Here is an 18,287-nt window from a genome sequence, read left to right as displayed (position 1 = left end):
TATTATTTCCTTTCTTCTGCTGGTTTTGGGGTTTTTTTGTTCTTCTTTTTCTAGTTCCTTAAGATGTGATGTTAAGTAAAAACAAGACTAAGAGACATGGACAAGAGAGCTGTGGTTACCAGGGGTGGGGGGAGGGAGGACGCAGGAGGGGAGGAGGGAGAGAGTTAGGGGGAGGGGGAGGGGCACAGAGAAAACTAGATAGAGGGTGACGGAGGACAATCTGACTCTGGGTGAGCGGTATGCAACATAATTTAATGACAAGATAACCTAGACATGTTTTCTTTGAATATATGTACCCTGAATTATTAATGTCATTCCATTAACATTAATAAAAATTAAAAAAAAAAAAATCTAAAAAAAAAAAAAAAGATGTGATGTTAAGTTCTTTACTTGGGCTCTCTCTTGTTTGTTTATATAAGCCTGTAGTGATATGAATTTTCCTTTTATTACTGCTTTTGCTGCATCCCAGAGATTCTGATATGTCGTGTTGTCATTTTTGTTTGTCTGTATATATCTTTTGATCTCTGCTTTTATTATTTTTTTTTTGACCTACTCACTTTTTTGAATTATGTGCTTTAGTTTCCACATTTTTGTGGGGTTTTTTATTTATTTTTTGCAGTTGAATTCTAGTTTCAAAGCTTTATGGTCAGAGAATATGCTTGATATAATCTCAATCTTTCTAATTTGTTGATGTTAGTTTTGTGTCCCAATATATGGCTAATTATTGAGAATTTTCCATGTACACTGGAGAAAAATGTATACTCTGACGTTTTGGGATGAAATGTCCTATAGATAGATGTCTATCATCCAAGTGTTCTAGTCTTTTTTTAAGGCCAATATTTCTTTATTGATTTTCTGTTTGGATGAATGATCTAGAGCCATAAGTGGTGTATTGAAATCTCCAAGTATGATTATATTTTTGTTGGTTTTCATTTTTAGACCAGTTAGCAAATGTCTTATAAACTTTGGTGCTCCTTGGTTTGGTGCATATATACAGTGTGTTCGTAAAGTTATGGTGCACTTTTGACCGGTCACAGGAAAGCAACAAAAGACAATGAAAATGTGATATCTGCACCAAATAAAAGGAAAACCCTCCAGTTTCTATAGGATGAGGTGGCAGCATGTGCGCATGCACAGATGATGATGTAACACGGTGTATACAGTGGAGCAGCCCATGGCCATGCCAGTCGAGATGTGGACAGTACAGAGGAAAGTTCAGTGTGTTCTGTGGCTCGCTAAATTCAAATTTGTGACCAAAGTGCAACGTGAATATCAGCGCATTTATAACAAAGCGCCACCACATAGGACTAACATTACTCGTTGGGATAAGCAGCTGAAGGAAACCAGCAGTTTGGTGGAGAAACCCCATTCTAGTAGGCTGTCAGTCAGTGATGAGTCTATAGAGGCTATACGGAATAGCTACCTAAGGAGCCCTAAAAAATCTGTGCATGCGTGTGCTCGACAATTACACCTAAGCAAGACTACAGTTCATAAGGTGTTAAAGAAACGTCTCTGTTTTATGGGGTACAAATTGCGGCAACAAATGGAGCCCACATTGAACTGCACTGAATAGGTATGAAACTGGGAGAGTTTTCCTTTTATTTGGTGCAAATTTCACATTTCTATCATCTTTTGTTGCTTTCCTGTGACTGGTCAAAAGTGCACCGGACACACTGTTTTAAGAAGTGTTATGTCTTCTTGATTCAATGTCCCCTTTATCATTATAAAATGACCATCTTTGTCTCTGATTACCTTTGCTGTCTTGTAATCAGCATTGTTAGATATGGGTAGGGCTACACCGGCTTTTCTTTGGATATTATTTGCTTTGAGAATCATTTTCCAACCTTTTACTTTGAATTTGTTTGTATCTTTATAGCTTAGATGTGTTTCTTGAAGGCAGCATATAGTTGAATTTCCTTTTTTGATCTACTTTGCTACTCTGTGTCTTTTTTTTGGTGAGTTCAATCCATTTACATTTAATGTAATTATTGACAGTTGAGGGTTTCCTATTATCATTTTATATATTGCTTTCTGATAGCTCTTTTTCTTGCTTGGTTCTTCTCTTTTGTTTTCCAGTCATTTGTTTTTGTTTGGTTGTATTCCATACTTCTTTCCTCTGTTTCTTCTTTTTTAAGCCATATGTTTCTGTAGTTGTTTTTTCAGAGATGGTTACCATTAGGTAATAAAAAACATATATATAATATTCATTGTACTACATTATCTCATGAGTGCTTATGCACTCCATACTCCTTTGTTACTCTTAATCTGTGTCCTCTCCCGTTTTTTGTTTTTGTTGGCACAGATTAATCTTGTTTTTATTGTGATATTGATGGAGCCTTTTCTTGTGGTTTTGTTTTGTTTTGTTCTTTGTATCTGGTTGGATATATTCCTTTAATATTTCCTGAAGTGGGGGTTTTATGTTGATAAGTTTCCTCATGTTTTTTATATGTGCAAATGTTTTTATTTCCCCTTTGTATTGAAAGGATAGCTTTGATGGATATAGTATTCTTGACTGAAAGCTCCTCTCTTTCAGTATTTTAAATATTGGGGTTCACTCTCTTCTGGCTTGTAGAGTTTCTGCTGAGAAATCTGATGATAGCCCAATGGACCTTCTTTTATATGTTGTATTCTTCTTTTCTCTGGCTGCCTTGAGGATTTTTTCTTTGTCATTGTTTTGTGACAATTTCATTATGATGTGCCTTGGAGTAGGTCTTTTGGGTTAAGGTAACTTGGTGTTCTATTTGCTTTTTGGATTTGAGGCTCTAATCCTTTCCACAGGCTTGGGAACTTCTCATCAATGATTTGTTTGAATATGTTCTCCATTCTATTTTCTCTCTCTTCTTCTTCAGATATACCCATTATTCTTATGTTGCTCTTACTGTAAGTCAGACAATTACTGTAAAGCTTTCTCATTTTTTTAAATTAATAGGTCTCTCTCCTCTTCTTTTCGTAGTATCTCTAATTGCCTGTTTTCTATGTCACTAATTCTCTTCTCTATCTGGCCTGTTCTATTAGCTAAGCTTGTTACCTCATTTTCAGTTCATGTATTGCATTTTTTGTCTCTGTTTGGTTCCTTTTCATAGTTTCAATTTCCTTGGTGAAGTATTCTTTTTGTTCATTAAATTGTTTTTTGAGCTCTCTAAATTGCTTTTTTGTACTTTCTTGTATTTCCCTGAGTATTTTTAGGACTTCAGTTTTTAATTCTGTCATTTAAATCCAAGGTTTCCAAGTAATTGAAAATTTTTTTTCTAGAGATTTTTTATTATCTATCTGAGCTACATCTCTGTCTTTTGTATCCATGATATTTGATTTCTTTTTCCTTAATGGCATTTGAGAGTGGTATTGTTAGTAACACTAATAAGAGGTAGTTAAAAAATAAAATAAAAATTGGAAAGATACAGTGAAAAAATGAAAATTCTATAATGATAAGTGGAACAAAAACTACAGAGAACAGGGAGTAGGAACTGAGGAAAAATGATAAAAGAGATAAAAAGTGAAGTAAAAAATATGCCTAATATCACAAAAAATGAATTCAAAATATAATAATTTGTTGATAAATGATGATTGAAAAAGAAAAAAAGAATAATAAAAAATAAAGAAAATAAAAAATAAAGGTTTATTGAAATGAAACCCTCAGAATAAATAAGAATTAAAAATGTAACAATTATGAATAATGAAGTTCAACAGGAAAGGGAAAAAATATAAAGGAAAGAAGATAAAATTTCCAAAATGGAAAAAAAAAGAAAAAAATGTTATAAAAATGTAATTTTTTTTCCTGGTTTTGAGGGGTAGCTTCTTCCTTTTTTTCAGCAGGTGGCACTGTATGCCCCAGTGAGACTTTTGGGCAGATGTTTTTTGTTGTGTTACTATGGCAATGACGTAGGCTGGGCCTCAGTTCCATTGGTAGGCGGCGCTTGTTATGGCTTGGAGGCTCGGACAAGTAGAGTCTCAGTTTTCCAGGTGCCTCTCCCCACATTTCTCCTACCTGAGCTAGCAGCCTGGGGACTTAGCTGTGAAGTTCACCCCAGCCACTGCTTACAGAGCAAGAGGCTCTAAGAGAAGCCACGTTCTCCCTCTAGTACTGTTTAAAGCACAGTTCTGGATAAGGCCATTTCAACCAGAGCCATCAGTGGAGCAGTCAGGGCTAGGAGCCGATTGCAGATCTATCACCTTTCTAAGGGCCATTGGACAGGTTTAGCACGTCTCAGCCTACTGTGGGCTGGGAGCTGATTGCAGATCAGGCACCTTTGTAAGAGTCCCCAGGCATGTCTAGCACTCCTCAGCGCTCTGTGGGTCTAATCTCCACAGGCTTCTCCCTTGTGCACTGTTTTGTAGCCCACAGCAAGCCACATGCGTGCCCAACCTCCATGACTTCAGCAGTGCACACAGGGGCTTGCACCCACCCACTTAGGTGTACAGCGCCTGTGATCTCAGTCAGAGCCAGGAATGCAGGAATGCGCTCAGAAGCCTGTAGCAGCTCTATGGAGGCACCCCTCCTGAGAAGTCCCAGGTCCAAGGATCCCAGCCTGTGCTGGGGTTTGTGGAGTTGGGAATGCACAAAGATGCTTTCAATAGCCCAAGCAGATGTGTATCGCTGATAATCTCGGGCTAAGCCCTCTTGGCCACGGGTACATGCACCCATGCCAGTGGTGCCAGGTGGAGCCACTCACACACCGCCAGTGATCGTGGAGCCGGGAGCGCACAAAGCTGCTGACACTGTCGCTGGTGACAGCTCCCATGGGCACCCCACACCAGTAACCTTAGTTGGAACCTGCCACCCATGTCTGCAATCTTAGGCAGAGCTGGCATGTTCTTTCTTCTGCTTGATCATCCACCCCAGCCCTGCTCCTTCTCTCTGCCCCAGACCCTCTGTTTCTCTCAGTTTCAGACAATGTGGCCCTTCCTCAGATCAGTGAGGAAAGCAAAATTCCCCATTCTCTGTCTTATTTCCTTCAGGGTGGGTTATATATTCAGCCACCTTTTCGCCCAATTATACCTTTGTCTGGTGTGTGTATATTTCAGGTGCTCCTGAGATTTTTTTCTCTGTCTTTAGTTGTTGAATTTGTTGAAATTTCAAGGGGAGATATCGGGAGCACCCCTCATGGTGCCTTTTCTGTGATGTCACCAGTCCTCTTCTTAATATATTTCAAAGACCAAAAACAATTTTGGCTCACAGTAGGCAGTTAATAAATATTTATTGAATTATTGAAAGAATGAATATGTTATTTTCTAAAGACCATAAAGTAGAGCCCAAATCGGCTTGCATGATTGTCATAACCTATGTGGAACATAGTTCTTATGGAATTTCTGGTAGTGAAGGCAGTCAACAAATCAACAAATCCCCCGAATTTAGTGTCTGTTCATTAAACATATTGACACTTTATAAAACACATTATATCCTTTGGTATTACTTGGGGGGCAGGGCCTTTGTTTTTCACCTACACCTGTTACAGTGATGCGTGTACGTCAGACAATAAGCATTTGTTGAAAGGAATTAACTGGGTTAAGGTGTTAGGTTACCTTGGAATCCAGTTATTTTGAACATTTGTTTTGTGAAAAAATGGTCTATAATAGTAATATTTTGCAGACTGGGGTCTATTTCTCTGAAGGATTTGTAAATTTTCTATGATACATTTTGGATTTTCATTTCAGTGTTCACCTGAAAAATTGTCTTACTGCTATTGGGTTATCTGGATCACCAAACACTGACAGAGGTGTGTGGTGCCCCTGTTTGCTTTCTGTCTCTTTTTAGCATTAGTACTACATAGTGTAGTCCTTTGTCATAGATTAATAAGAAAAGAACAGAGGCGCCTAAAAAAGCAAATGATTGATTCATCAGAAATGAAGCCCAAATGACATTACGCTACTCTTTTGGAAGATTTCATAGTAGTTTAATAGCCAAAAAGAGGCCCTGGCCGGTTGGCTCAGTGGTAGAGCGTCGGTCTGGCGTGCAGAAGTCCCGGGTTTGATTCCCGGCCAGGGCACACAGGAGAGGCGCCCATCTGCTTCTCCACCCCTCCCTCTCTCCTTCCTCTCTGTCTCTCTCTTCCCCTCCCGCAGCCGAGGCTCCATTGGAGCAAAGATGGCCCGGGTGCTGGGGATGGCTCCTTGGCCTCTGCCCCAGGCACTAGTGTGGCTCTGGTCGCAACAGAGCGATGCCCCGGAGGGGCAGAGCATCGCCCCCTGGTGGGCAGAGCATCGCCCCTGGTGGGTGTGCAGGGTGGATCCCAATCGGGCGCATGCGGGAGTCTGTCTGACTGTCTCTCCCCATTTCCAGCTTCAGAAAAATACAAAAAAAAAAAAAAATTAAAGCCAAAAAGAGAGAAAAGAAATGAGTTATAATGTGCGATAAAACAGGCTTGCCATTCTGAGAGGTGATTTAGTTTGACAAAATATAATCACCAGTGCTTATAAATCAATATTTTTAAATTAAATTTTGTTGGCTTTATAGTTTTGTTTGCATTTATTTTACAATTTTGTGGGGTTTTATTGTAGTTATGAGAGCCACAGTATAAGGAATTTATATTGTTTGTTTATAATACTTTTTTGTTTATAAATATCTAATAATATCATAATGAAAATAGTTTATTTAGGGTGTGGGACCTTGAAAATTGTATTTTTACTTTTAGTGGGGTGTTTATATTTTACTCAATTTTGTGAAAAGCAACAGCGAAGGTCTAGCTGAAGGGCCCAGGACACAAAATATTGATTTAATTGGAGTCCAGGTGGGACAGTTCAGGGCAGAGCAGGTATTTCTGCTGCTTCTGCTGCTAGTGGTGTTGGCAGTGGTGAAAAATAAAGGAGAGGGACCTTAGGAAAATAGAGGAGGATTGGTCAGAGAAAATGGGAGGAATTTTAGATAAAATTGTAGCTTGCTTTGCCATTATGCTTTTGGCTCTGAATTTGTGAGTTCTCTTTCTTAGTGACTTTCCTCAAATGGCTAAGTGAAAAGAAAAATGTTGATCAGCCTGTCTGTAGGTGATGTAGAACTGTTTGGTGTGGAACACTGAGAGACCTAAAGCACTTTTTAAAGTCATTGCTATAGAAAATCAGAGAAAAGAGATGCTGATCTTTTGATATTGTCCTCCCTCCCTGATATCTGATCCCCCCCCACCATGTTTCTCCATCCTGGTCCTGCAATGGGAAACAGGAGTAGAAAGCAGTAAGATAAGGACTTTGTTTTGGTTTACTTTATAGAAAGGATGTTGGGAGCAGGTGTTATTTCAGAGACAACTTTGCTACCATATCCAAAAAAATACTGTCTGGGGTTCAATCAGCAAATATTTATTAGCACCGACTATGTGCCAGGCATTCTATGGAGAAGTGAAGACAGTGAGCAATGAAGAATTTCTGCCTTTGGGACTTACATAAGACCATTACTGTTGGTACTGTTCTATTGTGTCTTACTCTTCACTTGGTATAATTTAGTTGAATATAAATGGGCAATTTGAAAATTTTTAGTGCACTATTTATGCTAATTTGATCTCTAAGATAGAGTACAGAGTTAGAAATTGTAAAGACCCAGATTAATTTGTTCTTTTCATCTTTCTCTGTTTTTAAGGGGTGTCATGAAAGTGGACATAAATCTTCAGAAACTGGACATTGACCAATGTTCAAGTGATGGTTGGTTTTCAGGAACTCACAATTGTCACCTTAACAGTTCAGAGGTAAGAAAATGAAAATAAAGGTCTCTGAAATCAGGATCTCAGAAATGTATTATTTATGGTATATATATTATAATATATATATATATGTTGTGTGTGTGTAATGAACAAGAGGAGAGGCCTCTTTCTGGGAAAAAAAATCTCCTATGCTGGTCTGTATGTTGCCAAATGAACTGAAAAAGGAGTAGGAAATTAAATTTGTGCAGAAAACTCTTCATTTGGAGACTAAGAGAAGGTTGAAACTGAAATTATGTCAGAAGTTTGGCATTAATCAATCAAAGGCTGATCCTCTTCTTCAAAAGGGACTAGAAATGAAAATAGCAATGCAGTAAAAAGCCAGTCCTGGAAGGGTCAACCAGATTTTGCATATTTTTATGGTATATGATGCCTACCTATTGAAACCTTGATGCTATCTATTCATTCAAACACAATGCCATCCATTAGAAGAGCAGTAGAGAGAGGATAGCAGGGAAACAGTGAAAAAAGGAGGAAGTGTATGCAGGGACCTGCAAGAAAAACGTGCAGATTTGGGTACGTATTTCTAATGTCAGCTTCACTCCATGCCTTATTTCATGGAATTGTGGTTGGTTAGAGATAGGCATAGAGCTTACACATCTGGAAACAAGACTGTCACTAGTCCTTTGTAGTTGCAGACAGGAAGTGTGATGACATTCTGATTTCATTTTCAGTAATCCATTCGTGAGGTCCCAAAATGTTAAGAACAAATGTACAATAAAGTTCCTGATCTTAAAAACTTGGGCTGTCCCAACTTTGAGTTCATGATTTGTGAGGAAAGTCATCTTGATTTATTGAAAAAAGGGGGGCTATTTCCATAAATTTAGTAATCTACATCTTTATTTTTTGCTCTCTGTGAAAGATGGTTATACATAGTGTAATTGGAAGGTGAAGGATATTAAATCCAAGGAAAAATGAACAATGAGTATTTATTTGTGCCAGTATAAAAGTAAAACATACACAGATGTGTGCACAGATATATATGCATGTACACATGCCCATTGCATGTTTCCCTGTGGGTCCCACTACATGTCCTGCCACACACAATCCACATACTTGCATATCCCCACCACTTGCGGATCCACTTACCTTTGGTAAGTGGATTTCTAAAGATACAAATTTATCTGCCATTTCTAAAGATACAAATTTCAGTTACTGATCTGGTGAATGCCATTAGCCTGATTATTATTTCCATGTCAATGGTAAACAGCCATTTAGCTTCATCTGTTAGCCAGAGGGGAGTTCTTTCTGCATGGTGTCACCAGTAGGCGCTCATTTCTGTGTGTGCTCATTCAGTGGTGCTCCTTTTGAAAAACAAAGGGATGTTTATTTTTCAGTTTGTTACAGTTGCTGTTTGCTTCTAATAATCTTGGTGTAGTTTTGGTTTTGTTATAGTACACCTATTTATTTAACTAGATCAGGGGTTGGGAAACTTTTTGGCTGAGAGAGCCATGAACGCCACATACAGTGTGTCCATAAAGTCATGATGCACTTTTGACTGGTCACAGGAAAGCAATAAAAGACAATAGAAATGTGAAATCTGCACCAAATAAAAGGAAAACCCTCTCAGTTTCTGTAGGATGAGGTGGCAGCATGTGCGCATGCGCAAATGATGTAATACTGTGTATACAGTGGAGCAGCCCATGGCCATGCCAGTTGAGATGTGGACGGTACAGAGGAAAGTTCAGTGTGTTCTGTGGCTCACTAAATTCGAATCCGTGACCAAAGTGCAACATGAATATTGGCATGTTTATAACAAAGCGCCACCACATAGGAATAACATTACTCGGTGGGATAAGCAGTTGAAGGAAGCCGGCAGTTTGGTGGAGAAACCCCTTTCTGGTAAACCATCAGTCAGTGACGAGTCTGTAGAGGCTATACGGGATAGCTACCTAAGGAACCCTAAAAAATCTGTGCGTGAGCCCACATCGAACTGCACTGAATAGGTATGAAACTGGGAGAGTTTTCCTTTTATTTGGTGCAGATTTCACATTTCTATCATCTTTTGTTGCTTTCCTGTGACCGGTTAAGAGTGCACCATGACTTTACGGATACACTGTATTTTAAAATGTAATTCCGTGAGAGCCATACAACGACCCGTGTACGTTATGCATTATCCAATCAAAATTTGGTGTTCTGGAGGACAGCTGTAATTGGCTCCAGCCACCCGCAACCATGAACATGAGCGGTAGGAAATGAATGGATTGTAATACATGAGAATGTTTTATATTTTTAACGTTATTATTTTTTGTATTAAAGATTTGTCTGCAAGCCAGATGCAGCCATCAAAAGAGCCACATCTGGCTCGCGAGCTATAGGTCCCTGACCCCTGAACTAGATGGTCATTATTGGAAGAACCTCTTTCTCCTTTTGGGAGACAGATTTATTTTCATTGTATCAGTATTGTTAACTTTCTGGGTATTGTTTCTTTTTAATGTTTTCACATAAATGAAGATATTTCAATTTAAAATATTATCCTCTATTCTGGTTAAGAAAGAAAAGGTTGAAATGTGTAACTTTGGGGTTTATATATGAGATGATTATGTCTTTTTCAGTTTCTCTAGGAAAAACTGGAAAAATGTATCCTACAAGACAACTCATTTTAAAATATTATAGAAATAGGTTCAGTGGTCAAAATATAACATTGTTGAACACTGAGAGGTCTATAGGACATACATGTTGATCCCTTTAAGCCCTTTCCTTGCCCAGATACTGGAGTTGAGAGGAGGAGATCTTGGTGTCCTATCCTGAGCCCAAGAGGTCCTTGGTGCTCAGTCTGATTCACACCGGGCTGTCGCAGAACTCTTCACACTTTTGGTTGGGCTTCTCTAAGGTTCTGTGGTTAATGCTGGTCACTCAGGTCACCTGCAACAGTTTCATACCACATCTTCAAGTCTAGTGACTAGCAACAGCTTTTAATCCTTCTCTGAATTGATGTGCACTGGAGATTAGGAACTGGCTTCCCTTGAAGTTTTGATTGCTTGGGAAAACAGGAAAATCTTTTGCACAGGGCATTTTGCATCTGCACTGGTTCTCCTTTGTTGCCTGTCACGAATCTTCTGTTCTGGACCCCGAGAATCTTGGGAAGTTGTTAACGAGTCATCTCTGTAGGGTGTAGAGGCCAGCCTTGAGGAATTTTTGTCTCATCAGAAGCAGAGCCACTCACATGTTTACTGTGAATCTTATCTTGCCAATATTTAACATTCTAGAGGACATTCCAAATTTCAAATTTATAATTGAGGCAAAATTTTCTAGTGTGTTGACTTTTCAGCCTCCAAGGTATCTTAAACCAGAATTGTGAGTCCGATGTTGGAAACAAGTGGTATGTGACCCATGACAAAAGCCTTGGGAACATTTTAAAGGCATGGATTAGTTTGTGAGGAAAATAATTGCTCAATGGGTCATTGCAGGGTCTATGAGGCCACTAAGTATTTTTTGAAGGACATAGTGAAACAAGATCTGAATGGATTGCAAGGTTATTCTATTTTTTTTTGACAGAGACAAAGAGACAGAGAGAGGGACAGATAGGGACAGACAGGAAGGGAGGGAAATGAGAAGCATCAATTCTTTGTTTCCGCTTCTTAGTTCTTCATTGATTGGTTTCTCATATATGCTTTCATGGGGGGGGGGGGGCACTACAGCAAAGTGAGTGACTCCTTGCTCAAGCCAGTGACCTTGGGCTCACACCAGCAACCTTGGGCTCATGTGAACAACCTTGGGCTCAAGCCAACAACCTTTGAGCTCAAGCCAGCAACCCCATGCTCAAGCTAGTGAACTGCTCAAGCTAGATGAGCCCACACTCAAACCAGCAACCTTGGGGTTTCAAAACTGGGTCCTCTGCCTCTCAATCCAACGCTTTATCCACTGCACTACTGCCTGGTTAGGCCTTACTGTTTTTATAACTGATTCAGATCACTGCAACATGGACTTGATCATGTAGTCAACACTCATTTAAATAATTCTTTACCTAGTCTCATATCATATCATTGTTTGCTTTGAGTACATAAAATCTTCTCTTACAGAATGATTTATTTAAAACATTAAAATAAGTCAATACTTATTTTATTTTAAAAGTATTCTTTTGCTCTTTTTTCCATTATAAGAAAAAAATTTTAATCATTTGTTGGAAGTAGGAAACATTAGGACAGTGTTTCTTGCACCTTTTTTTTTTTTTAAGTGAGAAGCGGGGAGGTGGAGACTGACTCCTTCAAGTGCCCTACAGGGCAATGCTCTCTGCTTGTCTGGGCCACTGCTCCGTTGCTTGGCAACTGAGCTATTTTAGTGCTTGAGGTGAGGTCATGGAGCTATCCTCTGTGCACAGGGCCAACTTTTGTTCAAACCATTTGAGCCATGGCTGTGGGAGGGGAAGAGAGGGGGAGAGGAGCAGATGGTTGCTTCTCCTGTGTGCCCTGACTGGGAATTGAACCTGGAACTTTCACCTGCCAGGCTGATGCTCTACTGCTGAGCCAACTGGCCAGGGCAGATCCTCTTTGATTATATTCTTTTAGTAAAAATGCTTTATGCCTCTACCCATAGTATATGCATATTTTTAACCTATAAATCGTACATGCATCTTTGTTACATATTCTGCATATTATTAATCAGAAAACTCAATCAGGTTGAAGATAAAATGAAATAATATTTTAATGTAGATTGTATTTTATAAGAATAAATATATTTTTAATGTGAGCAATATAATTTATCACAATGTTTTTTAAAAAGTTATTTAGAAAATTAAATTTAATGGGGTGACATTGAGCAATAAGAGTACATAGGTTTTAGGTAAACATTTCTATAGCATTTGAACTGTCGATTATGTTGTATACCTGTCACCCAAAGCCAAATCATTTTCTGTCACTGTATATTTGTTCTGCTTTTCTCTCTTCCCCCTACCCCACACCTCCCTCCCCCAGCAACCACTCCACTTTTAATTGATTACAGTTAAAAATAAATTTAGCGAGAGTGTGTTGATTGGCTATACATCATCATTTAAAAAATCTTACTTTACTACTTAGTAATGCAGAGATCTCTACATTCAGTTTATTTTTCTAGTTAGTTTTTATGTCTGTCATAGTTGAACATGAACCTCACGAGGATATGTCATTTGAAATTGAAGGAATAAATGCTGACTGCTTGCTCAGTCACAGTGCTCAGTTTTTCAGTTCCACCTACTAGTTCTGCAGAGGTGTTTGCAGAAGTGTGGCAGTATCTCATCTCACCTGACATCAGCTGGTCCCTGCAAACTAATTGGAAAGCCAGACATTTTAACATTTTAATGGAGTTGGTTTAAAATTCACTCAAACTTTCACAAGGAATATTTTCAAACAGATTAGAACATTTTAAACTATATGACTATGTGAGTATTTATAGCTTTTGGCAAGAAAAACCACATAGCATTGAAAGCATTTCCAAATATCCATTTTCAAAATGTTCATTTCAAAAGGCTTACTCGTGGATTATTTAAATGTCACTTTTACTTTGAAGGAATAGCTTAGGTGTGTTTTTTTTTTTTAAATACCTGCCACATAAACACTGCTAACAACCACTTGTCATCACAGAACAGGTCAGCAAACTGGGAATATTTCTCTTTTTTTTGTAAAGAACAATGCATAACTAATCTTTGAGTTCAGAAACAAGTAGCTCTTTTTGAGATAATCAGAAAACTTTTATGTAGGGAAAAGATTTTCCAGGTCACATATCATCTCATTATGAAGAATTATAAATCTTTTACCATTTAGAATATACTGCTCACAAAAATTAGAGGATATTTCAAAATGAATATGAAGCAATAAAATATCCCCTAATTTTTGTGAGCAGTGTAATTACTCTATAAATTCACTCAGGTGGTCAAATGCAAATAGCAATAAATTGAAATTTGAAAGCAAATGAAGGAACTAAGTAACCACTAAGTGGACAAAGTATTTTTGTCTTGAAGCTCACATTTTTACTTCAGGATACTTTTTCCTTCTCAATATTGTGGCATATGACATGTGGACTTAGTGAGTACATTATTGGCAATTCAAGTCTTAAATGTAAGTACAACTTAATTTATTTCTTATTTATTTATAAAAACATTTCAATATAAGTTGAAGTTCCAGTATTTTCTTCTCACCGCCAGTTAACCTCTGCTTTGGAGATCACTTCATGCCGTTATCAGATTCTGTTGTATACAGAATGACTGGAATGGTGAGGTCATCAGCTTGGCCAATGGTTTTATGTAGCTCTAAGATAGTTTTCCAATCTCTCATTTTCCTTCTATTGAATATATTGATATTAGTTGAGAATTTACTAGTAATTTCTTACTACTCCTTTAGATATGTTAACTCTACAAAGGTGTATTTAAAAAGTTAAAAATGTAAGAGGGCTAAAAGGATATCGTTTAGAATACAAAAAAACCTGAGTGCAAAAATCCAAAGAAAGCAGGAGTTAAATCATTGTTTACCTGTCTCTAGGACTGTGCTGCCTAATATGATAGCCACATATGGCTATTACATTGTAAATTAATTAAAATTAATCAAAATTAAGAACTTAGGTCCTTGATCTCAGTAACCTGATTTCAAATGTACAATAACCACATATAACTAGCGGCTACCATATTAGACAGTGTAGTGGACAGCTATGCTCTATATGGTCTAGTTTATAGCATAGTCAGACCACACAGATTCTTGAAAACTTTCAAATTCTTGAATTTCCTTGTAGAGTTGTACCAGTAACACTGCCCTTACAAGCACTAAGGGATGTTTAAGGACACACTTGACATGAATTTTTGCATATGCAAACAGTGTTATAATCTACCATCTTAACTCAATTGAAAGTAAATCATGAGAAACTTGTAAACTATCTTTCATGCCATTATTTTTCACTGAAAACTGTGAAAAATAGAGAAAGTAAATACTAATAATCTTCCAGATATTTAAATTTACATTGTATTTATAGCAAAACTTCTCTTTTCTCTCATTATTAATACAAAAAGTGGATGACGTGAAGTCACACTTTCCTACCACAGTGCTTGGCGTATTGGTTGAATTAGTGGAAGCCATGCACTATCTGTAATATGGCCTCCCTGTAATATACAGCCATTGCTTTTGATTTCTCAATAGACTTGGCCAAAATAAACTTTTTGTTTTCATAGTAGACATTTGAAGACTGCTGTTGGTCAGCTTTTAAGTCTGCTTTCTTCTAGGTGAAACATCCTCTGGTCAGTCAAATATCCCTGCTTTACTAGACAGGTCATACCACTGCTGTATGGGTCCATTTGCTTTTGAAGTAGTGAAGCCCTAGCTTGTTTGATTTTGTTACACAGTCCTTCTCATTAAAATAATTAGTAACTGACTATATTTTTCAGTTTTTCCCTATGCTTTTGAGAGTCGTTTGAACTAGATAGTCTGGAATTGTTCCAAAACCAGGGTTAGGAATAACTGTTCCAAAGTAAGTGTACTGAAGTACCTTATAAGTCAGGTAAGGAAATAGTGGCGACCTTTGCTCATTTGAAAGGTGTTTCCAGCAGCTGAGTCAAGTGGCTGTCGCCATCTTGTGGTTGGGGAAAGAGGAGGAAGGGGAGAGGGAAAGAGAAGGGGGTGTCTCCAGTAGGGAAGTCTAAGATCACTGCTAGAATACCATATGTTTTTCCTTATGTCCACTTGAAAGCTGGTTTGTGTGTTGGTTCTGGTGACATCCTAGACCATTGTTTCTAACAGTGTTTCATGCTACCCCATTCTGACTTCAGTCTGCTCATCTCTAATTAGGTATGGTAGGCTTCTCTGTTTGAGACCCACTTTAAACGTTTTCTGAACTATTATTCTAAGCAATTCTTATTATTATAATGATGATTAACAAGATATATGCTTTCTTTTCCATGGGACACCTTTCCTAATAGATGAATAGAATTCAAACTCATTTTTTTCACTTATTCAATGTGTATTTATTAGTACCTGTTATATGCTAAGCATTGGGGCCTCATATACACTGGTGTACAAGACAGAGGCTATCCAAAATTTAAAATAAATCATTTCATTCCAGAGGGAGCCAGATAACTTAAAAATATATCAATTCAGTTCTTAATAAATTTTGGATATTAAGTCCTTATCAGATGTATCATTGGTGAATATGTTCCCTCATTCAGTGAGTTGTCTTTTCCTTTTGTTGATGGTTTTTTTCTGCTGTGCAAACACTTTTTAGTTTGATGTAATATTACTTGCTTATTTTTTCTTTTGTTTCCCATGCCCGAGGAGACATATCAGAAAAAAATATTGCTATGAGCAACATCCATGATTTTATTGCCTGTTTTCTTCTAGGATTTTTATGGTTTTGAGTCTAACACTTTTTTTTTTACAGAGACAGAGAGAGTCAGAGAGAGGGATAGACAGGGACAGACAGACAGGAATGGAGAGATGAGAAGCATCAATCATTAATTTTTCGTTGAGCATTGTGACACCTTAGTTGTTCATTGATTGATTTCTCATATGTGCCTTGACCACGGGCCTTCAGCAGACTGAATAACCCCTTGCTCAAGCCAGTAACCTTGGGTCCAAGCTGGTGAGCCGCGCTCAAGCTGGCGACCTCAAGGTCTTGAACTTGGGTCCCCGGCATCCTAGTCTGATGCTCTATCCACTGTGCCACTGCCTAGTCAGGCGAGTCTAACATTTTAAGTCTTTCATCCACTTTGAATTTATTCCTGTATATGGTGTAAGATGGTTCAGTTTCTTTCTTTTTCTTTCTTTCTTTCTTTCTTTCTTTCTTTCTTTCTTTCTTTCTTTCTTTCTTTCTTTCTTTCCACATATCTGTTCGATTTTCCCAAAACCATTTAAAGGTAGTGTTTACCCCAGTGTATGTTTTGCCTCCTTTGTCAAATATTAATTGACTATAAAGGCGTGGATTTATTCTTGGGCTCTCTATTCTGTGGTGTAGTTTGATATCAGGTACTGTGATTCCTCAAACTTTGTTCTTCTTTCTCAAGATTTCAGTGACTATTTGGGGTCTTTTGTGGTTCCATAAAATTCTTGGAATATTAGGTTCTAGTTCTGTGAAATATACCACTAGTATCTTGATAGTAATTGCATTGAAATCATAGATTGTTTTAGGTAGTATGGACATTTCAATGATGTTAATTCTTCTTATCCATGAACACAATATGTGCTTCCACTTGTTTGTGGCTTCTTCAGTTTATTTCTTCAGTGCTTATAATTTTCAAAGTACAAGTTTTTTACATCCTTGGTTAAATTTACTCCTAGATATTTTTTTTTGTGTGAAGCAATTGTGAATGGGATTGTTTTTGTACTTTCCTTTTCTGGTAGTTCATTATTAGTATATAAAAATGCAACTGATTTCTAAAATTTATAAAGAACTTGTACATTTCAACACCAAAATTAAAACTATCCAATTAAAAAAAATGGGCAAAGAACCTGAATAGATACCTCTCCAAAGAGGACATAGAAATGGCCATTAGACATATAAAAGATGCTCAATATAACTAATTATCAGAGAAATGCAAATTAAAACCACACTGAGATATCACCTCATACCTGTTAGAATGGCGCTCATCAATAAATCAGTGTTGGAGAAGGTGTGATGAAAAGGTACCCTTGTGCACTGTTATGGGAATGAAGACTGGTGCGGCCACTGTGGAAAGCAGGATGAAGTTACCTCAAAAAATTAAAAATTGGCCCTGGCCGGTTGGCTCAGCGGTAGAGCGTCGGCCTAGCGTGCGGAGGACCCGGGTTCGATTCCTGGCCAGGGCACACAGGAGAGGCGCCCATTTGCTTCTCCACCCCTCCGCCGCACTTTCCTCTCTGTCTCTCTCTTCCCCTCCCGCAGCCAAGGCTCCATTGGAGCAAAGATGGCCCGGGCGCTGGGGATGGCTCTGTGGCCTCTGCCCCAGGCGCTAGAGTGGCTCTGGTCGCAATATGGCGACGCCCAGGATGGGCAGAGCATCGCCCCCTGATGGGCAGAGCGTCGCCCCATGGTGGGCGTGCCGGGTGGATCCCGGTCGGGCGCATGCGGGAGTCTGTCTGACTGTCTCTCCCCGTTTCCAGCTTCAGAAAAGTGAAAAAAAAAAAATTAAAAATTGGACTGCCTTATGACCCAGCAATTCCACTTCTAGGAATATATTCAAAGAAAACTGAAACACTAATTCAAAAGAATATTTGCACCCCTATGTTCATTGCCTTGTTATTTATGATAAACAAGATTTGGAAGCTGCCCAAGTGCCCATCAGTAGGTGAGTGGGTAAAAAAGCAGTGGTACATTTACACAGTGGAATACTACTTGAACGTAAAAAAGAAGGAAATCTTACCTTTTGTGACAGCATGGATGGACCTAGAAAGTATTACACTAAGTGAAATAAGTCAGTCAGAAAAAGACAAGTTCCATATGATTTCACTCATGTGTGGAATCCAATGAACAAAATAGAAACAGACTCATAAATGGATAACATTAACAGCTGTCAGAGAGGTGGAGGGTTGGGATGCTGAAGGGGTTTGGAGTGCTGGGTGAAAAAGGTGAAGGGATTTAGCAAAAAAAATGTTAATAGACACAGACAACAGAATGGTGATTACCAGAGGGGAAGGAGGTGAGAGGAGGTAGAAGGGGGTGTTGGATGATAAATGTGAT

General features: G+C 38.3%; 1 protein-coding gene across 1 annotated transcript in view; it reads left to right on the top strand.

The window, feature by feature from the left end:
• GPR158 (G protein-coupled receptor 158) overlaps window positions 1–18,287 on the top strand; it is a 509,338-nt gene that overhangs the window by 82,370 nt on the left and 408,681 nt on the right. Inside the window, exon 2 of the mRNA XM_066385278.1 lies at window positions 7,562–7,667. Within this exon, the coding sequence (XP_066241375.1) occupies window positions 7,562–7,667 (106 nt within the window). The remainder of the gene's footprint in view (window positions 1–7,561; window positions 7,668–18,287) is intronic.

This window comes from Saccopteryx leptura, chromosome 5 (assembly GCF_036850995.1).
Source record: "Saccopteryx leptura isolate mSacLep1 chromosome 5, mSacLep1_pri_phased_curated, whole genome shotgun sequence".
Classification (NCBI taxonomy): Eukaryota; Metazoa; Chordata; class Mammalia; order Chiroptera; family Emballonuridae; genus Saccopteryx; species Saccopteryx leptura.
The sequence above is the reverse complement of the archived record's forward strand: the minus strand, read 5'-3'. Positions and strand labels throughout refer to the sequence as shown.